Source organism: Hyperolius riggenbachi, chromosome 8 (assembly GCF_040937935.1).
Source record: "Hyperolius riggenbachi isolate aHypRig1 chromosome 8, aHypRig1.pri, whole genome shotgun sequence".
Classification (NCBI taxonomy): domain Eukaryota; kingdom Metazoa; phylum Chordata; class Amphibia; order Anura; family Hyperoliidae; genus Hyperolius; species Hyperolius riggenbachi.
The window spans coordinates 278231430-278253777 of NC_090653.1; the positions used below are offsets into that span (position 1 = coordinate 278231430).

At 45.2% G+C, this 22348-nt stretch overlaps 1 protein-coding gene across 1 annotated transcript in view; it reads right to left on the reverse strand.

Moving 5' to 3' along the window:
- The window catches only part of LOC137528580 (ficolin-2-like), a 69532-nt gene that overhangs the window by 14653 nt on the left and 32531 nt on the right, over nucleotides 1-22348 (reverse strand). The window contains exons 2-6 of the mRNA XM_068249919.1: nucleotides 12365-12478; nucleotides 9848-9892; nucleotides 9321-9356; nucleotides 8766-8804; nucleotides 5900-6027 (exon numbers count right to left, since the gene is read on the reverse strand). Coding sequence (XP_068106020.1) covers nucleotides 5900-6027; nucleotides 8766-8804; nucleotides 9321-9356; nucleotides 9848-9892; nucleotides 12365-12478 — 362 coding nt within the window. The remainder of the gene's footprint in view (nucleotides 1-5899; nucleotides 6028-8765; nucleotides 8805-9320; nucleotides 9357-9847; nucleotides 9893-12364; nucleotides 12479-22348) is intronic.

Here is a 22348-nt window from a genome sequence, read left to right on the forward strand (position 1 = left end):
TTATACAAAATCAATTGAATTAAACATTTGTAATTACATATAGGCATAATTGCGAACATGTATGCAAAATTTCACTTAATCATAATTAGCTGATTACCATCATCACTGCTGCAAACATTGTTTCTTTTCAACTCTTATAATAATAACAATAATAATAATAATAATAATCTGAACATTCATATAGTACTTTTCTCCTGTTGGACTCAAAGCGCTAAAGAGCTGCAGCCACTGGGACGAGCTCAGGAGGCCACCCTGCAGTGTTAGGGAGTCTTGCCTTGAACTCTTTACTGCATAGATATTGACCTATTGAAATTTTAACCCAATCACAGAACTTGGAAGTGTTGAGTAAGTTGCTGGATAGCCTACTGGTTAAGGTCTCTGCCTTTGATATGGGAGACTAGGGCTTGAATTCTGGCTAGGGTCAGTACCTATTCAGTAAGAAGTCCTTGGGTCAAGACTCTTTAACACTGCAGGGTGGCCTCTTGAGCGCGTCCCAGTGGCTGCAGGCAGCTCTTGAGCACGTCCCAGTGGCTGCAGCTCTTGAGCACGTCCCAGTGGCTGCAGCTCTTGAGCATGTCCCAGTGGCTGCAGGCAGCTCTTGAGCGCGTCCCAGTGGCTGCAGCTCTTGAGCACATCCCAGAGGCTGCAGCTCTTGAGCGCGTCCCAGTGGCTGCAGCTCTTGAGCACGTCCCAGTGGCTGCAGCTCTTGAGCACGTCCCAGCGGCTGCAGCTCTTGAGCACGTCCCAGTGGCTGCAGCTCTTGAGCGCGTCCCAGTGGCTGCAGCTCTTGAGTGCGTCCCAGTGGCTGCAGCTCTTGAGCGCGTCCCAGTGGCTGCTGCTCTTGAGCGCGTCCCAGTGGCTGCAGATCTTGAGCGCGTCCCAGTGGCTGCAGCTCTTGAGCGCGTCCCAGTGGCTGCAGCTCCTTAGCGCGTCCCAGTGGCTGCAGCTCTTGAGCGCATCCCAGTGGCTGCAGCTCTTGAGCACGTCCCAATGACTGCAGCTCTTGAGCGCGTCCCAGTGGCTGCAGCTCTTGAGTGTGTCCCACTGACTGCAGCTCTTGAGCGCATCCCAGTGGCTGCAGTTCTTGAGCGCGTCCCAGTGGCTGCAGCTCTTGAGCGCGTCCCAGTGACTGCAGCTCTTGAGCGCATCCCAGTGGCCACAGCTCTTGAGCGCTTTCCACTGACTGCAGCTCCTGAGCGCGTCCCAGTGGCTGCAGCTCCTGAGCGCGTCCCAGTGGCTGCCTCTCCTGAGCGCGTCCCAGTGGCTGCCTCTCCTGAGCGCGTCCCAGTGGCTGCAGCTCTTGAGCGCGTCCCAGTGGCTGCAGTTCTTGAGCGCGTCCCAGTGGCTGCAGCTCTTGAGCGCGTCCCATTGGCTGCAGCTCTTGAACGCGTCCCATTGGCTGCAGCTCTTGAGCGCGTCCCAGTGGCTGCAGCTCTTGAGCGTGTCCCAGTGGCTGCAGCTCCTGAGAGCGTCCCAGTGGCTGCAGCTCTTGAGCGCGTCCCAGTGGCTGCACCTCTTGAGCGCGTCCCAGTGGCTGCAGCTCTTGAGCGCATCCCAGTGGCTGCAGCTCTTGAGCGCGTCCCAGTGGCTGCAGATCTTGAGCGCGTCCCAGTGGCTGCAGCTCTTGAGTGCGTCCCAGTGGCCGCAGCGCATGAGCGCGTCCCAGTGGCTGCAGCTCTTGAGAGCGTCCCAGTGGCTGCAGCTCCTGAGCGCGTCCCAGTGGCTGAAGCTCTTGAGCGCGTCCCAGTGGCTGCAGCTCTTGAGCGCATCCCAGTGGCTGAAGCTCTTGAGCACGTCCCAGTGGCTGCAGCTCTTGAGCGCTTTATTATTATTAGTCTTGTGATTGGCCTAAAATATCCGTGTCAACTCGGAAGTATTAGCCAATCAGCAAATGCAAAAAAATGACCAAAAAAAAGGACTTCTTGGAAATCTGAAAATCGGCATTGGCGGAAAATCTAAATTGCAGTGAAACCAGAAATCAGCAATTCTGACTGTCCCTTGGTCCACAGGCTGGCCGCTCACCTGATTAGGTGTAATATTTTTTTTCCCCTGAGAATAAAGAAAATAACACTCGCCGGCATGGAGTCTGAGGTCTTATTGAGAGGAGTACATATTTGTGGCATCCAGCAACTCTAACTGCACTGCAGTTACTGCACAAAACACAAACTAGAATCTCTATTTGCCTTAGCAAATCAGTCATCCCCACCACAGATAGGATCCATGTTTGGAAGGAAGCAAGTACTTCAGGGGCCATTTGGGGTTAATGTAGTCTGTAAGTGGTCTGAAAGGAATCAGACCTGTGATGCTGCTGGTACCAGCGCCGCGCTCTCATCTTCCGCTTCTGCGTGTGCCGTGCGAATAGCGCACGCAGATTCAGCAGCCGAGACACTTACGCGCATGCGTATACACGTACTATTGTTCGTAATGATACCGCGCAAACATCCGTATGCGCTCAAGCGCAGAAAGTGTTAATGGTCAGCTGACTCTCTGTTATCTGGTATGATGTCAGCTGATCTCTTAGTCAGCTGACATCTAGGTTGACTGCTGTATGATTGGTGGAGTGTTATGTGTGGCCGGCCACTGATTGGTTGACTGGAGTATTTAAGGCTGCTCAGAGCACTTGTTCCTTGCCCGTGATAGCTCTAGCTTTCTGGTTGCTGGGTGCTTTACATTGTGCTGTCTTGCTATATTGGATTACCTGGATTTCGACCTCTGCCTGTTATTGGATCTCCCTTGTCTGCCGCCTGAACCCACCTCTTGCCTGGATTATCGTTACAACTGTTTGCTGCCTGGTTTGACCTCGGATATGTATTTGACCTCTCTTTGCTTAGCCCTCCGGTACTGTGATATTTCTGCTTACCCGTGTATGACCCTGGACTGTTGCTGGACTTTGTTACTCTGAATCCCTGTTTGGTCTGGAAGTTTATTCACTCACCCTGCATTCAGCTCCAATACCGTGCACACTAAAGGCCTGGGTGTAACCGAAGTTGGGTACTGTAGGTGTTGTGTCCTCACCTCCTGTTCAAGCAGGGAAGTGCCACATAGGGTGAAGCGTGTGGATTTAGATTGGGGCATTGGAGCTGATTCGTGAGTGGATATTCCTACAGGCCTGACATGATCTTATATTTTTATGTGGGCAGCAAGCAATCAGCCAGGTTGGATATTTTTGGTGGATTGCTCTCTTCTCTGCTGCCCAAAGAGGGAAACTTGTCCCACCAGCATCAGCACCAATGGAGGGGGTAGCAGGATGTTATGGCTCCTCTCATTGGCTGTCTCCTTGGTCTGTAACATTTCAGGAATCAAGATTGTTGGTTAACCAAGGCTCAGAGCTGGAGATAAATACTTCACAACTCACTTGGTTTTACCGCATGCTTTGTGAATTGACATCTGTCGGCATTTATTGAGATATTTACCTCACAAGTCTGTAATTAACCTCACTGGTCTGTATTTTCAGCTTGCAATGCGGTAACAGCCTTTATGAATTGGCATTTGATAAGAAATTCTGTAAAATCTGCTGTTTTCCGCATTACTGAATGCGGTAATGCTTAGTAAATCGAGCCCTAAAACAGGTAAGAAGGACACAGCCATTGGCACCTAGGTTAATAGCTGCAACTATCAGCTATTAGCGGTGATTGATTGCTAATAGCTGTGATTAGGGGCTATTAGCAGTGATTTGGGCAACGGACAGACCTGATAAAGTAGCGGGCACTAAAGCTGCCGACAATGCAAACTGCAGCTACAAATAGCAGTCGCGGCTAATCGCGACCAATAACTGAGGCGCCTATGGTGGTGCCCAAAATATTGGCATGTGGGGTTAGGAAGCAGGGAGGTTCCTTACTATTAGGCATTGGTGGGGGTCTTAGGGTTAGGCATCAGCAGTTTTTTTTTAAGGTTAGGCATCGCTGGAGGGGAATCTTAGGGTTAGGCATTACCAGGAGGGAGGGGTCTTAAAGGTTAGACATAGCTAGGGGAAGTACAATACAATACAATACAATAACATTTGTAAAGCGCTTTTCTCCCATAGGACTCAAAGCGCATTGCTGTGTCTCAGATTAATACAGGGTTGCAGGCTGGGTTGTGTTACAGAGGAGATAGTCAGATGTTCATGAATGCCAGACTGAAGAGGTAGGTTTTCAGTTTAGACTTAAATGCTTCCAGGGATGGGGCTGTCCTGATTGGATGTGGCAGGGAGTTCCAAAGTGTAAGGGCAGCATGACAAAAGGCTCTGTCTCCAAAGGTTTTGAGGTGGACTCTGGGGGTGACCAAGGTATTACGTCCTTTTGATCTAAGATTGTGGGGGGTGTGATGTAGTTGCAACAAGTCCTTCAGGTATCCAGGGCCCAGATTGTGCAAGGATTTGAATGTCAGTAAACCAATCTTAAACAGAATTCTCCATTTTATCGGTAGCCAATGGAGTGAGCTCAGGGTTGGTGTTATGTGGCAATGGCGGGGTTGGCTCGTTAACAGCCTTGCGGCGGCATTCTGTACTAATTGCAGGCGGCGTAAGTCTTTCTTATGCAGGCCTGTGTAGAGGACATTGCAGTAGTCTAACCTTGATGTGACGAAGGCATGAACTAGGGTTGGAAGATCCTCTGAAGGAATTAGGTGTTTAATCCTTGCAATATTCCTGAGGTGAAAGAAGGAATGTTTCACAACAGCTGAGATTTGATTCCTGAAGCTTAATTTCCCATCAATCAGTACTCCCAGGCTGCGCACACAGTCTGAGTTGTTCAGGTCTGAGCTCCCTATCCTTAGCGGTGCTGGTTGAGACTGGGGCTGCTTTGCTGTTGAGCCCTGACCCTCAATAACAAGAACCTCGTTTTGTCAGCATTAAGTTTTAGCCAATTATTATTCATCCACTCCTGAAGCTCAGCTAAGCATGCGTATATTTGTGGAGTAGGGTCTGTGACGTCAGGTTTGAATGACAAATATAGCTGGGTGTCATCAGCACTTAAGTACTTAAAGGGATACTGTAGGGGGGTCGGGGGAAAATCAGTTGAAGTTACCCGGGGCTTCTAATGGTCCCCCGCAGACATCCTGTGCCCGTGCAGCCACTCACCGATGCTCCGGCCCCGCCTCCAGTTCACTTCTGAAATTTCTGACTTTAAAGTCAGAAAACCACTGCGCCTGCATTGCCGTGTCCTCGCTCCCGCTGATGGCACCAGGAGCATACTGCGCAGACCAAAGACCATACTGGACTTGTGCAATACACTCCTGGTGACATCAGCGGGAGCGAGGACATGGCAATGCAGGCGCAGTGGTTTTCTGACTTTAAAGTCAGAAATTCCAGAAGTGAACTGGAGGCGGGGCCGGAGCATCGGTGAGTGGCTGCGCGGGCACAGGATGTCTGCGGGGGACCATTAGAAGCCCCGGGTAACTTCAACTCATTTTCCCCCGACCCCCTACAGTATCCCTTTAAGATTAGGTATCACTGTGGGTAGGGTTCAGGGTTCTTAAGATAATACCTTACCAGGGGAAGTCCTTAGGGTTAGGGGATGCAGTTAGGGTTATGTATCGAGGGGGGGCTCATGTGAGGGTAAGGTTAGGTCATAGTAATATATTGGTAAATATTACTGATATTTTTAGTTTACTATTAAAATGAACCAGTATAGTAATTTCACTGATATTCTACTAGCAGCTATCTCCGGTGCCCTTTGTACTGCAGTGAGTGCCCCTTTTACATGTACGCGATCCTTGCCCACCCTTCTCTTTAGGACAGTCCATGCTGCCTGGTTGAGCCCTACATGGATGAACTGTCACTGCCTGGCAGCATGCTGTTGGCCAGAATGACCGTCATTTTGGTTTTCACCAAGCTTTGATCCAGAGAAGGACCAAGCTTTAATCCACACATAGATAGCCATCCACCTTCAGCTCTCCCAGATAGAACTTCTATACTTACGGTCCATCCTCCGCCATCGGTGTGCATGTCACACAGGACTTTCAGTGGCTGGTCGCCATCCGGGTATATGGTGTACCAGTCACTCAGCACAACACCATAGTTCTGAAGTTCTTTGCAGTTTTGAGCAGCTAAGGATTATAAAGGAAATATATAATAAAAAATATTCCCAGACATTAAATAAGTAACTCAAACTGTAGTCCTTTTCCAGCAGCCTCCTTATCTTATTGGTTACAAATATCTCAGTAATTTTTTAAAGTGTGCCTGAGATGGGCTAATAGATTTGATACTTACTCGGGGCTTCCTCCAGCCCCATGAGCAGCGATGCATCCCTCACCATCCTCCCGAGTGCCTCTGTTCTTCTGCTAGCGGTCCAGGTAACCAGGCTCAGTTGCGCCATTCAGGCTCTTCTGCGCATGTACGGAGGGGCCGCACATGCACAGAAGAGCTGACTGGCGTAGCTGAGCCAGTTACTGGGACCGATACCAGGCGGACGGAGGTATTCGAAAGGATGGCAAGGGACACATCGCTGCTCATGGGGCTGGAGGAAGCCCCGATTAAGTATCAAATCTTTTTATTATCTCATCTCAAGTTTACTTTAACCTCTACTAGGACCAGCCTGGTCGTAGGGACAGTCCTTAGGCAACTTCTCGGCAACAGAATAAAACCCTAGCGGGAAAGTTGGAAATCGAGAGCCCAATATGGTGTAGTATGTCAAAATTGATTGGATAAATGAAATAGTGAGATGGTAATATTAACAAACATGGGTTACCACCTAGGTAACCACTCATTAGGCAGGTGAGGAGATTAGACCTGTCCTCACTCAGAATTAAGAAGTCGCTCTCTGTAGATAGGAAGAAAGGGGGTAGATCACCCCTTCACCTGAGGTGGACACAAATATATTGGTAGGTGAACAGAGGCGCCAGAAGGATAAAAGTACATAAACTTTTTTTTTAAAATTGCTGGGAGGAAGTGGTGGACTCGCCTCCGTTAAAGCAGACACCAAGGACTGTTCTTATATAAATATTTATTGAAAATACCCCAAGGATGCAACACGTTTCGTGGGCACAGCCCACTTCTTCAGGCAATAAGCAGGGGATAAACAACAGCAATTCAATTATAGCAAGCAGAGCGCCTCTGTGATATTTATATGTTTATAAGTATTCAACCCTGTCTATAAGTGTTTACCCCTGTCTCCCCTAATCTATCTATATTTATAGAGTGGAGATCACAGTGAAAAGAGGAGGAAATGGAAAATGGAAACGCGGATGATCACTTGGAAGTTAAAGACGCCTCATTCCCGTGTTTTTCTGGTGAAAAGTCAAAGCACCAATCACCACCAGAAAAAAAAAGATAACCCTTTTATAGACAATAGACATGCAATGATAAGTCAACAGAGGTGTCGAGAATGATAAAATACTCTTTAATCGGCTTAAAAGGGAAGTAGTGGTAGATTTACCTGTCCTGCAAGTCATCAACACAGTTAGGGCTCGATTCACTAAAGTGTGATAACTCAGTTATCATGTGTAAAGGCTTTGCATGTGCAATGTATCATTATCACGTGATAAGTATCATTATCTAATGATACTTAGCATGTGATAATGATACTTAGCACATGATATCACGTGCAAAGCGGCTTATCACTGTTGTGCTAAGTATAAGCACACTTTAGTAAATCAAGCCCTTAGTCTATTTATAAAACAGCTTTAATCAGACATAAGAACCTCCACTTGGAACGCGTTTCACAGGAATCTCTTGCTTCTTCAGACAAAAAAATTATGGGCGTATCTGTGGACACAGTACTTAAGAAGCATTTGCCAGGAACTCCTGAGCTAATTCACTCTTACCGGTGGATTCCCACGAAATGTGTTGGCCAGTGTTTTTGGATAAATTATCTTATATCAGTCTTTGTCTTGGGGTAAAATTTTCTTCATATTAAACATCCTTTGGGGTCCTTCCCTCCCAGTATCCCTGCAGACAATGGCTGAGGAACTCCCTGCAGACAGTGACTGAGGAACGCCCTGCAGACAGTGATTGCAGAACTCTCTGAAGACAATGACTGAGGAACTTCCTGCAGGCAATTACTGAGTAACTTCCTGCAGATAGTGACTGAGGATCTCCCTGCAGACAGTGATTGAGGAACTTCCTGCAGACAGGCTGTGACTGAGGAACTCCCTACATGCAATGACTTAGGAACTCCCTACATGCAATGACAGGGGAACTCCCTACAGACAATGACTGAGGAACTTCCTGCAGACAGACAATGACTGTGGAACTCCCTGAAGACAGTGACTAAGGAACTCCCTGCAGCCAGACAATAATGACTGAGGAACTCACTGCAGACAGTGACTGAGGAACTCTCTGCAGACAGACAGTGACTATGGAACTCCCTGAAGACAGTGACTAAGGAACTCCCTGCTGCCACTGCCAGACAATGACTGAGGAACTCCTGGCAGACAGTGACTGAGGAACTCCCTGCAGACAGGCAATCACTGAGGAACTCCCTGCAGACAGACAATGACTGAGGAAGTCCCTGCAGACAGTGACCGAGGAACTCGCTGCAGACAATGGCCAAAGGTATTCTTGGCCAACCAATGCTTGCCTTTCTTTCTCATCACTATCTGAGAGTGTAAGCTGGCAATGGCTGGTCTCTCACTTTTTTCTTGCCCACACCTTATTATGTTATACAACTGTCCGCATTAGTCGTTGTCACATATATGTTGGATACCACTTTTGCATTATGCATCCGCCTCTTTTATGTCTTGTACTGCACTATGAAAGATAATGGTGCTATATAAACCAATAATAATAATAATAATAATAATAATAATAATAATAATAATAATAATAATAATAATATAATACTTACTGTATGTTCTGTCACTTACAATGCTGTCCCCTTTCTCTCCTGTTTATTTATAAAAATGAAGACAGTTAATAATTGCTATACATTTATAATTTTGTAATTTATAACTGTGTATTTAAACATTTGGATGTAATTTATTGTATTTAGAAATTTCAACTATTTCATCAATGGCCTGCAGTTTCCTGCTGTATCATTGACGCCGGCTTTACATCTGGCCAGTGAGTTTGCGGTACGATGCTCCACCCCCATCACATTGCACCGCAATTTACAAATCATTGTATGACCCTGCCACGGGGTGCACCCCCTGCATGCCCTTCGCCACCTGTTGCCGCCCCTTGCCCAATGACGTACTCTCTGCTAGACAGGAAGTATGTCACTGGTATTTCCCCATTCTATTTGCATCATTCCACCCATGCACTCCGCCACGGGCAACTTCGCCCATTGTTTTGCATGCACTCCGTTGCTGTTGTGTCGCCGCAGAAGTCCGACGGTAACACGCTATTAACTTTGCAGTGGGTCAGCGGCCAATTGGAAACATCTGGAAAACTGCAAACTCACCCTTCTCTCCTGTGTCTCCTTTGATGCCAGCCTCGCCTAGACCAAGAAAATATCACAAATTTATTATGTGGTAATTAGGGTGCAATAAATTAGAATCCCCAGCAATAGTTGACCGTTCTGTAACAACTACAAAACTATGGCAAAGGCAATGTCAGAGGTTGCTATAGTTACTAATCTCGGACTCATGAACTTGAGCTTTTACCAGATTATTCACTGTGGAAAGCTACCTTCTACTGAAATTATTAATGGGTTATTTTGCCTCCTTACAGAATGTGGCTTCTGTTCATGCATCAGCAAACACAGGGATTCTAGCTACGGTAACTATGGCCGACAACATACTGAGAGCACAGGGACTAGCAGGATCAAAATTTCCCTTGGATGAAAAAATGTAATTCTAACATATAACAGTAAATACTGCAGTGCTACCTACTGGTTATTCAGTGTATTACTTAAGCTCCCAAATGGTTTATCTGTCACCCCATATTGGACCCTTACCAAAAACACACAAGTCAAAGTTTTGTACAAACCTTTGTGTCCAGCTGGCCCAGTCTTCCCTGGCTGCCCTTCTTGTCCTGGAAAATGACCACGAAAGAGATGACAGGTTACATTAAATATTAATAATAATACATTGAGCTTGACAATAATTTGAAAACACCTATAAAGGGACTTACCTCCTATTACGGCTCTCTGAGTCAATGATAATGTGAGCAAAAAACTTGTACTAATGTGTAAACTTACAATGACCAAAAAGTGAAAGTAACTAAGCCACTGAACTAAGCCACTGAAAGCCAGTAGCTGCCAGGAAAATAACTAGTAGTCTAGTTAAGACTACTTAATAAGAGTTAAATAGGGAATTCGGTGGTGGTGGGGGTGGTGTGTGTGTGTGTGTGTGTGTGTGTGTGTGTGTGTGTGTGTGTGTGTGTGTGTGTGTGTGTGTGTGTGTGTGAGAGAGTGGTGGGATATAGGTGGCAGCACCTCCCCCCATCGCTTGGTGATGTTGCACCCAAGTTATGCATCTTGCATACCCTTGCAGCTGGTTGCAAACTTGAAATTCACAATAAGGTAGGGATCTTTTCTTGGGGGAGAGAGGGGGCAATGTAGGGGGCCCACCCCAGACGGTGATCAAGCCTGGGGGTGGGCTATCTGCGGTCCTCTGCTCCTCTCCCCAGGGGTGCAGTCACTACACTACTAAGCAGTAAGCGTATTTGGGGTTCTGTCTGCATTGCCCCCCATTTCTTGCGGGCATGATAGGAGGCCTACATGCAGCCCCTGTTGTGTGCCCCAGTTAAAATGCAAAGAATTTTGCATAGGCTGACTCCTGCAGGGCATAGCAGTGAGTTAGTTTAGACCCTGCATATTCTGGCAAGCTGATGCAATATGCTTTTGTTGTGCCATTTAGAATAAATGGCTGTAAAATTAATATGCAAGGATTTCCAATGTTGATTAGGGCTTCATTTTAAGACATTTAAAGCATTCTCATTTATAAGTACGCTAACCCTTTAAATGCTGGACAAAAAGTTTAGACTTTTTGAGGCCTCTTGCACACTGCAAGTGATTCCAATTCAGATTCCGCTTTTTAATCAGTTTTTACATCCGATTCAGATTCCGATTTGCAGTGTGCAGGGAGCAAACTGCAAATCGGAATCTGAATCGGATGTAAAAACTGATTAAAAAGCGGAATCTGAATCGGAATCACTTGCAGTGTGCAAGAGGCCTGAGACATTATTTATACAAATGGAATGGATACATTGCATCCAAAAAAGGGGCAAACCAGGATGGTGCCAAAATCCATTGACGTTGGGACCCATGCAGTTTGATGTCGCGTTCACTCTGCTAGGATTGTTGTTCTCTCTGCTAGGATTGTCCTTCACTCTGCTAGGATTGCCGTTCACTCTGCTAGGATTGCCGTTCACTCTGCTAGGATTGTCGTTCTCTCTGCTAGGATTGCCGTTCACTCTGCTAGGATTGCCGTTCTCTCTGCTAGGATTGCCGTTCACTCTGCTAGGATTGCCGTTCACTCTGCTAGGATTGTCGTTCACTCTGCTAGGATTGCCGTTCACTCTGCTAGGATTGTCGTTCACTCTGCTAGGATTGCCGTTCACTCTGCTAGGATTGTCGTTCTCTCTGCTAGGATTGCCGTTCACTCTGCTAGGATTGCCGTTCTCTCTGCTAGGATTGTCGTTCACTTTGCTAGGATTGTCGTTCACTCTGCTAGGATTGCTGTTCACTCTGCTAGGATTGTCGTTCACTCTGCTAGGATTGCTGTTCACTCTGCTAGGATTGTCGTTCACTCTGCTAGGATTGTCGTTCACTCTGCTAGGATTGTCGTTCACTCTGCTAGGATTGTCATTCACTCTGCTGATTGCCATTCACTCTGCTAGGATTGCCATTCACTCTGCTAGGATTGTCGTTCACTCTGCTAGGATTGCCGTTCACTCTGCTAGGATTGTCGTTCACTCTGCTAGGATTGCCGTTCACTTTGCTAGGATTGCCGTTCACTCTGCTAGGATTGCCGTTCACTCTGCTAGGATTGCCGTTCACTCTGCTAGGATTGCCGTTCACTCTGCTAGGATTGCTGTTCACTCTGCTACTGCTAGGATTGCTGTTCACTCTGCTAGGATTGCTGTTCACTCTGCTAGGATTGCCGTTCACTCTGCTAGGATTGCTGTTCACTCTGCTAGGATTGCTGTTCACTCTGCTAGGATTGCCGTTCACTCTGCTAGGATTGCCGTTCACTCTGCTAGGATTGCCGTTCACTCTGCTAGGATTGCTGTTCACTCTGCTAGGATTGTCGTTCACTCTGCTAGGATTGCCATTCACTCTGCTAGGATTGTCGTTCACTCTGCTAGGATTGTCATTCACTTTTCTAGGATTCCCATTCACTCTGCTAAGAATGTTGTTCACTCTGCTAGGATTGTTGTTCACTCTGCTAGGATTGTTGTTCACTCTGCTAGGATTGTTGTTCACTCTGCTAAGATTCCCATTCACTCTGCTGATTGACATTCACTCTGCTAGGATTGACGTTCACTCTATGGTATACCGACCTTTCTGCCCCTGAAGTCCAACCTCTCCTTTCTCACCAGCCGGCCCTGGGAAGCCGGGACATCCTCGGAGAATGGTCAGCTTGTCTGAATCGCCAACCCCAACAACTTTCACTTCTGCATGGACGAAAGAGACCGGTAATAAACAATGGACGTTTTCTGAACTTCTTTCAAGTGAAACAATTGCCCCTTATTCAATTTATTTTTTCTCCTAAGTTTTCTCCCAGGAGAGGAGATAGTTTTCCATTTTCTGTTTGGTATAACTTTTAAGCACTCTGCAATTGAGAAAGCAGATTAAAAAAAAGTACAGCGAGTATTTCCTTGGTTGCTGGTGCCTTGGAGGGCATTTTATTGATAAGATGGAGATGAGGAGAAAACTTAGGAGAGAAAATGAATTAAATAAGGACCAATAGGCCTGATGCACAGCACTGCGGTAAAGTTCCTGCGCGAAGGGTTCATATTGGCAATTCTACAGCCATTACTAAACCCAGGGAGAGCAACGCACGTCAACCCTTCAACACCGCAAGGTTTACTGCGGCAACACATGCATTGCTATCACCGCACATTACCATTGCAATGCACGTGTGAAGTCCGTAACACCCGTTGCGCTAAAGGGTTAACAAACATTGCTCCCCAGTATTAGTAGAGGTAAAGCTGTCATATACATTTCCTGTTAAACAATACCTGTTGCCTGGCTGTCCTGCTGATCTCTCTGGCTGCAGTAGTGTCTGAATCAAACCGCTGAAACAAGCATCCGGTTAGTCCAGTCACACTTCAGTCAGAAACACCTGAACTGCATGCTTGTTCTGGGTCTATGACTAAATGCATTAGAGGCAGAGGATCAGCAGGACAGCCAGTCAATCTGCATTGTTTAAAAGGAAATAAATATGGCAGCCTCCCTATCCCTCTCTGTTCGGGTGTCCTTTAACCACTTAAAGAGGAACTCCAGTGAAAATAATGTAATAAAAGTGCTTCATTTTTACAATAATTATGTATAAATGATTTAGTCAGTGTTTGCCCATTGTAAAATCTTTTAAATCCCTGATTTACATTCGGACATTTATTACATGGTGACATTTTTACTGTTGGCAGGTGATGTAGCTGCTGCATGCTTTTTTGGCAGTTGGAAGCAGCTGTAAACATCTATTTCCCACAATGCAACAAGGTTCCCAGACCGGAAACTGCCAGGAGTACATACTTTTCTTGTTTCTTGTGGGAGGGGTTCCACCACAATATCAGCCATACAGCGCCCCCTGAGGGTCTGTTTGTGAAAAGGAATAGATTTCTCACGTAAAAAGGGGGTATCAGCTACTGATTAGGATCAAGTTCAATTCTTGGTCGGAGTTTCTCTTTAAGGAAGGCTTAGTAGTGACCAGGCTATTTTTCACAATTCAGCACACTGCAGCTTTAACAGTTTGCTGCACGGCGATACAACTTAGCAGCCAAATAAGTCTGCCTCCGTTATCTGCCCACCAACACAGCTTTCTGTTTGTGGGCTCTGATCGCTGCTGCAGTGATAATTTTTTTTTATAAATTTAATTTTTTTTTTTTTATCACATTTCCCTATTTTTTTATTTACTCCCCCCCATCCCCCGAGATCCAATCAGTGATTACCAGCATCAGCCTATGAGGGGGGATCACATTGTGGGCCACTTGAGGGGACAGCTTTGTCACTAACTAAGCTGTCTCCTTACAGAGCTGCGTAGCTGCATAGATCGCAGCGCTATGTAAAGGAAAAAACCCCTTTTTTTTCTTCTAGCGGCTTGCTAGCCACGATCGGGGCTAGCAGGCTGTTTACGGAGTGGAGATTTTCGTAACTAAAGCGGGGATACGCGCGCAATCCCCGCTAATCTCCGTTTCCAGGACTTGACGCCAGTCGGCATTAGGCGGTCCTGGGGGAGCCACTCTGCGACCACCGATCGGCGTTAGGCAGTCACAGGGTGGTTAAAGACAGGAAACAGATTTGTTCATTCAAAAAAGCATCAATTTTTTTTTCTTTTTGCCATGTGCATTTCTGGGTTTTTTCCTGCATTTGTGTTTTTTTAAGTGCTTTTTCTCGTGTGTTTCCGTTATGCTTTCTTAATGAATATTCAAACACTGGTCAAGTGAAAAAAAAAAAATCATTTTCAAAAAACACATTCAAATGATTTCCTGTTGGGGAGCATTAAATGTAAATCGCATGCAGAGAGAAGGTATTTGTTGAGCGCTTTTTAACCACTTAAGTACCAGCGGTCTCTGCTGTACCTCTCGCTACAGTTGTCCTTAAAGAGAAACTCCGACCAAGAATTGAACTTTATCCCAATCAGTAGCTGATACCCACTTTTACATGAGAAATATAATGATTTTCACAAACAGACCATCAGGGGGCGCTGTATGACTGATTTTGTGCTGAAACCCCTCCCACAAGAGGCTCTGGTACCAGTATGGTACTCTGGGCAAACTGCCACAATGTAACAATGTTCACAGACAGGAAATGGCTGTTTAGAGCTGTCTGTTAAAGCCAGAACAGCTAGAAACAGCTAGTAATACATGTCAGAATGTGAATCTGGGAGAGGAAAGATTTTACAATGAGCAAACACTGAATAAATCATGTATACATAATTATTGTAAAAATGAAGCACTTCTTTTTATTACATTATTTTCACTGGAGTTCCTCTTTAAGGCTGCTTTCACAGTGGGAGGTTACAGGCGCACGTTAGTGCAGCCTGTAAAGGAGCCCAACTCACAGTAATGAAAAATCAATGGGCTGTTCACAGTGCCCACGTTGAGTTACATTGTAACGCTACACATTGAATGAAAGTGCAGCATGCTGTGCTTTATATATACTGGGCTTTAGACTGCTTGCACATGCTCAGTGACTAGCCACATGGCTAATTAATATTCACTGCACTGTGGTGAGATAACCTGGACTCCTAGTGTTGTCTGGATCATTAATGAATCGTTCATTTGATCCGGATCTTTTTTGTGAGTCGAATCATCCGGATCATCAAAATGAACGATTCGGTTTACAGTGGATGTCTGTCTGGAAGAAACAGGAACATACAGAATGTACAGTGCAGGGAAAGTCCTGTCCTGCTAGTCATTTCACCCCCAGTCTGCTTCCCTAGTAAAATGATTCAAATTATTCGGTTCAAAGATCTGGATCTTTTAAATAATCCGATTCGAATCATCCGAATCCTTGAAAAGATCCGGACTTCACATCACTATCCTGGAGCGGCTGTTCTATCAGTATAGATCAGCCGTGCCCAACCTACGGCCCGTTTCTGTGGCCCGCGCGGTGTCTGCCTGCGGAGGGGGAGAGGATTGGGTGGTATTGCGCGAGATAGTAAAAAAGGGCGCATGCCGCTCATGGACTATAAGGGCGCCGCCATAGAGAGCAATGTTAATTATCGCTTACACTGCGCCCGCTAGGAAAAAAGGGCGCAAAACACTATTTTCCGCTTACATATAACATTCTACTAATATAACCGTTTACAATTCCTCATTATTTCCTATGGACAATAGCGCTTAACATCATAAACACTATAAACAACACATGATTCCAACTACGTCTACACGGAAAGTATTTAATAGCGTCAACTGCACTATATCGCTAACAGAGGTTACCACATGTCCTTCGGTTAGAACCCTTAACAGCAAATGAAAGGCTATAACAATTAGCACTGTACTTTTGCATAGCAAAATATAAACTATAAATCAGTGTATTTTAACTACCAATATAATTTACAGACGACGGCTACATTATTACATCCCAACTGTTCGTTTAAATATAAACCGCAAAAATAACGTAGTCTTCTGTAAACTATAGCAAAGTAGAGTAAAAGATGTAGTGGTTAGTAAAATATAAACCATATCTCTCGTAAAAATGCAAACCTTTATTGCGGGCGTAACAAATAAACGTAGTGAACGGTTTGGAAACAACCGATAATAAAAATTATATTTTTTAAACCTTATTTTTTTTTTTTGTTGAAGCCAATACCTAACCATTACATATATTAAGCGTGTACTACGTTTTGCTGTATTACAAAACTCAATTGTCGTGGTAAAGATGTAACAGTTAGATCGCGTTTAGTTATATTTGAGGCACCTAACGGCTGCAAACAAACCCGTTGCATACAGCGAAAGTTTACATTCTTAAAACAGCTTATAAAGAAAAACATTATTTAAGGGATATTTAAAATTCCGACTATGAACAACCCTTTATTTGCCTACTATAGTGAAATATCGATTGTGGAAGCCTATGCCTATGATTAATTAATAATAATTATCCGTTCATCTAATCTTAACTAATGCATGAATGGCTATCTACAGTTATGTAAATTTATGTGATACGTAAAGTAAAATGAAGGTAATAGCTTTATAATCCCTCCAATACCATTCATGAAGTTAACCAGCTAAATTTTGGGTTACCTATGTATGTCATGTGTTAGGTATATTGACACCGTTATATTTTTTAATTATTTTTTTGTATGTTCCCATTATGTATTTTCTAAAATTGTAAATGGTAAGTAGTATAGCTATGTAATACTTTCCTTTCCTCTGCCTCCCCCTGCCATCTTCCTACCCTCCCTTTGTCAGGCAGCCTATCACATTGATTGTCTGAGATAGTCTTCAAATTGTCCCCTGCCTCCTCCAGCCATCTTCCCTCCCTCCCCCAGGCAGCCCCAGCCATCTTCCCTCCCTCTCAGGCAGCCTATCACGCTTAGTCATTGGCTGCAGATCGTTATCTTGTCCCCTACGGGGACATACGGGTCACACGTCTGTCCCCAGTGCAGCGCTGCTGTTTATAGTAGTGCTTTTTGTCCCCTAGGGTGCTGTTTGTAGTAGTGCTGCAATGTGTAAATAGATAGCAATTTTGTTGTGTAATAGTCTTCCGAGCGTCATTAGCCACCTGGAGACTGATGAGAGCGCATAGTTTAAACCCCCCCCCCCCCCCCCCGTAGAATGAGTTGCGCGTGCAGCGGGCGCGCAACTGCACGTAAATTAGATCCCCCGTACTTTACGTCAATTGTTGTCTTGTGGCGTTCCTGTTTTTTTTCAATGTTAATCAAAGTTTTTCAAAAAGCACTCTTAATTCTGACCTTTATGTACAAAAGAGAAAAATAACCCACAGTAATAGTTGCAATAATTTAATATTTATTACATTAAAGAAATAACATGAAAACAATAACAAATTGTATTTTTACAAATCTTATTAATAAATGGTTCAGTTGTTCAAAATGTTTTATTCATTAAACACAGAAGATTGAAATGAATTCAGAAATGACAATTTGTTAATGTAGAAGAATAAATACTCATGTTAATCACCACTCAATGTATGAAACAATGTACAGTTACATGAAGTCAGAGATGAGATTTTTGTAAATTTTGTATGTGATTCCAGTTTTCTAGCACTGTACACAGCGTACCGTTACCAGTAACAGTATGGAAACAGTTTTGAAGTTAATTATTTAAATACTATGTCATGTTTAACCTTCCAATCCAAATAAATAATTGTTTGGAAATATGTTTCGCGTACTGTCCATCTAAAACCACCTTTTCCAAGCACCTGTCATGTATCATGAGGTGCTACAATTCAAATATAGTCTAAAAAACCCTGAAATGACCCCATTTTTAAATGAAGATATACCAAAGTATTCAGTTAGAGTCATGGTGACTTCATTGAATTTTTTTTTTTATTTGTCACAAGTTAGTGTAAAAAGACACTAAGAGAAAAAAAAACGAAAAGTTTTCATATCTGCTAACCTGTGACAAAAAAAAAAAGAAATCTTCCATGGACTGAACAGAACAGTTGAACCCACCACTGCATACCTGTACTGTTCATTGAACCCGCCACTGCATAGCTGTTATGTTCAGTGAACCCGCCACTGCATACCTGTTCTGTGAAGAGATGTATGTGAGCAGTGATCAGCAGTCTGTGGAGGAAGGTGATATGAGGACAAGTAAAGAGGAAGAAGAGGAGACATATGTGAGGAGTGATCAGCAGTCTGTGGAGGAGGGTGACATGATGTGGACAAATAAAGAGGAGGAAACTGTTACAGAGAGCAAAACAGGGTGGAGTCCCGTCATCAGGAACCTCTCAGAGACTTGTCTCTCTGTATCCACAGACTGTATAACGGATGATGATGTCATTGGACAAGAGTCTCCTGCAGATATCCTGGTGCAGATATCCTGGTAACCCCAAATATTCTACCAGACTCCCCTCACCTGTCTAACCATCATGGGCCCCTATACCCAGCAGAGCTCTTCCCCTGCTGGAGGGTCTCATTCCTGTTCCACATGTGGGAAATGTTTTGTATGGAAATCACATCTTGTAAGGCATGAGAGATCTCAGAGTGTTGAAAAGCCATTTTCGTGTGCTGAGTGTGTGAAATTTTTTGTGCAGGAAGGAAGCCATGTCAAGCATGAGAGATCTCACACAGTAGAGAAGTGCTATTCATGTGCTGAGTGTGGGAAATGTTTTAAAGAGAAACGAGGCCTTGTCATACATGAGAGATCACACCGGTGAGAAGCCGTATTCATGTGCTGAGGGTGGGAAATGTTTTGGAGATAAAGTAAACCTTATCAGACATGAGAGATCTCACACTGGTGAGAAGCCGTATTCATGTGCTGAGGGTGGGAAATGTTTTGGACATAAAGTAAACCTTATCAGACATGAGAGATCTCACACTGGTGAGAAGCCGTATTCATGTGCTGATGGTGGGAAATCTTTTGAAAAGAAAGTAAACCTTATCAGACATGAGAGATCTCACACTGGTGAGAAGCCGTATTCATGTGCTGAGGGTGGGAAATGTTTTGGAGAGAAATGAAACCTTATCAGACATGAGAGATCTCACACTGGTGAGAAGCCGTATTCATGTGCTGAGGGTGGGAAATGTTTTGGAGAGAAAGTAAACCTTATCAGACATGAGAGATCTCACACTGGTGAGAAGCCGTATTCATGTGCTGAGGGTGGGAAATGTTTTGGACATAAAGTAAACCTTATCAGACATGAGAGATCTCACACTGGTGAGAAGCCGTATTCATGTGCTGAGGGTGGGAAATGTTTTGGAGAGAAATGAAACCTTATCAGACATGAGAGATCTCACACTGGTGAGAAGCCGTATTCATGTGCTGAGGGTGGGAAATGTTTTGGACATAAAGTAAACCTTATCAGACATGAGAGATCTCACACTGGTGATAAACCGTATTCATGTGCTGAGGGTGGGAAATATTTTGGAGAGAAATGAAACCTTATCAGACATGAGAGATCTCACACTGGTGAGAAGCCGTATTCATGTGCTGAGGGTGGGAAATGTTTTGGAGAGAAAGTAAACCTTATCAGACATGAGAGATCTCACACTGGTGAGAAGCCGTATTCATGTGCTGAGGGTGGGAAATATTTTGGAGAGAAATGAAACCTTATCAGACATGAGAGATCTCACACTGGTGAGAAGCCGTATTCATGTGCTGAGGGTGGGAAATGTTTTGGAGAGAAATGAAACCTTATCAGACATGAGATCTCACACTGGTGAGAAGCCGTATTCATGTGCTGAGGGTGGGAAATGTTTTGAACAGAGGCGTGTTCACTGAACAGAACAGGTATGCAGTGGCGGGTTCAGTGAACAGTATACGTATTCAGTGGTAGGTTCACTGAACAGGTATGCATTGGCGGGTTCACAGAACAGGTACCCAGTGGCGGGTTCACAGAACAGGTACCCAGTGGTGGGTTCACAGAACAGGTACGCAGTGGTGGGTTCACAGAACAGGTACGCAGTGGTGGGTTCACACAACATGTACGCAGTGGTGTGTTCACAGAACAGGTATGCAGTGGTAGGTTCACAGAACAGGTATGCAGTGGCGGGTTCACTGAACAGGTATGCAGTGGTGGGTTCACAGTACAGGTATGCAGTGGTGGGTTCACAGAACAGGTATGCAGCCAGGAAGAAGTTAAGCCTAACTAATCTTTCCCTATGAGATACAGTCAGCAGCAGCTACTCTCACTAACACAGGCACACGAGTGAGCGTAATGGCCGCTGCCTGCCTTTTATTAGGGTGTGGAGTGGCTCCAGGGGCTAGTGTAGCCTAATTGGCTACACTGGGCCTGCTGACTGTGATGTAGAGGATGTAAGTTGACACCTCAGGGTGCATTATGGGGTGAACCAGAACTTCTGCCACAGGTTGCGAAAGTTCGCAAACGCAAACCACCGAAGTTAGCACGAACAAGTTCGCCGGCGAACTGTTGTGCCCATCTATAGTTAAAAGTTAGTGGAAAATTACACTTTGTGAACAAATCAATAAAAACCAATTTTCCGCTAACTAAAAATAAAATCTTCTGTGAACTCGTCATACAACAAGAGGAGTTGATTTATGTTTATCTCAGGGGTTGATTAGAGTTGAAAATATAGGCAATAAATGCAATGTGGAGGTGATTGGAAGTGGGTATGAGGGGGATCTGATGGTTTGTCCGAGTGATCATGAGCCCACACGTGTCAAATTAAGGCCTGATGCGATGGGCAGGTGTGGTAGTGGGTGACACTTGGTGACAGGTGATTGATGCATGTCTCAAGTTGCGATTACAGGGGCGAATAGATGTAAGCAATTCACTGGTGAGGTGATCAGGGCTGTGGTCTGAGAGTGTTGTGAGGGTGTGGCCGGGTGATTGCGTGCCATAGGGGCAGATAGGTGTCTGATGTAATTTGTAGTAGTGACCGGTGGTGAGAGGGGGTGGTTGATGGTTAATTAGTGGGTTTTTAGAGGAGAGAATCGATGTAAATAATGCACTTGGGATGTGATCTGATGGCTGGTTTGTGGGCGATCGGATGGTGTTGGTGGGTGATCCCATTGCCCGTAAGGGGCCGTTTAGGGCCTGATTGATGGTTGTCAGTGACAGGGGGTGATTGATGGGTGGCTGTGACCGGGGGATGATTTATGGGTGATTGACAGGTGATCAGTGGGATATTACAGGGAAGAACATATTCAAATAATGCACTGGTGAATTTATAAGGGTGGGGGGGTGCTGAGTGCAATCTGAGTGTGTGCGCGGTTGATTTGGTTCCTGCAAGGGGGTAGATTAGGGTGTAATCTGATGGATAACAGTGACAGGTGTTGATAGGGTGTGATGGATGTGTGATTGATTTGTAATTAGTGGGTGTTTAGAGGATAGAATGGATGTAAGCAATGAACTTTGGGGGTCATCAGATGTCCGATCTGCGGGCGATTTGATGGTGTTGGTGGTTGATCAGATTTTATGCAAGGGCCAGGTTAGGGGCTGATTGATGGGTGGCAGTGACAGGGGGTGATTGACTGGTGATTGACAGATGATCAGTGGGTTATTACAGGGGGATCGATGCCTATAGTACACCGGGGGGGGGGGGGGGGGCTGGGTAGAATCTGAGTGGTGGGATGTTCATCATGAGCCCCCAGTGTGCAGTTTTGGACCTAATAAAAAAAATTAGCCTTGACAGATAGTGAGAGTGAGTGATTGATGGTTGATTGGGTGCAAACAGTGTTGTGGGTGGTCGATGTGAGTGGTGTTGTGGGCTATCCGAGGGAAAGTGTGGGGGGGGGGGAAATCAATGTGCTTTGGTGAAAAGTAGGGTGGCTGCAGCCTGCCCTGCTGGTCCCTCGGACACTGGTACAACCAGGGCAGGAGGCAGCCTGTGTAATACGTTTTGTATAGAATACAAACCGTATTATAGGCTTTGTATGCGGCAGATGGAGTGGTAACATCCCGCCTGCGCTTCTGTTTTCTTGGCGTTATATCGTTGCGTGCGTGCGTATCCTAATTCCGGTGGATGTGCGATCCCTGGGCCGGCAGAGTCCCAGGATCCAACTCCAATGTGCGTTACGTGTTCCTGGCACTGCCACTTTGCCTTCGGCAATGTATAGTGGCTGCGCGGCTAGTGTTTAAATTTTTTCCGCTTAGGGCAACTATGAAGGTGTCATTTTTATGTTACACCAGCACTGAACTTTGCGAATAGCCTGCAACACGGTAGCTGAAAACTT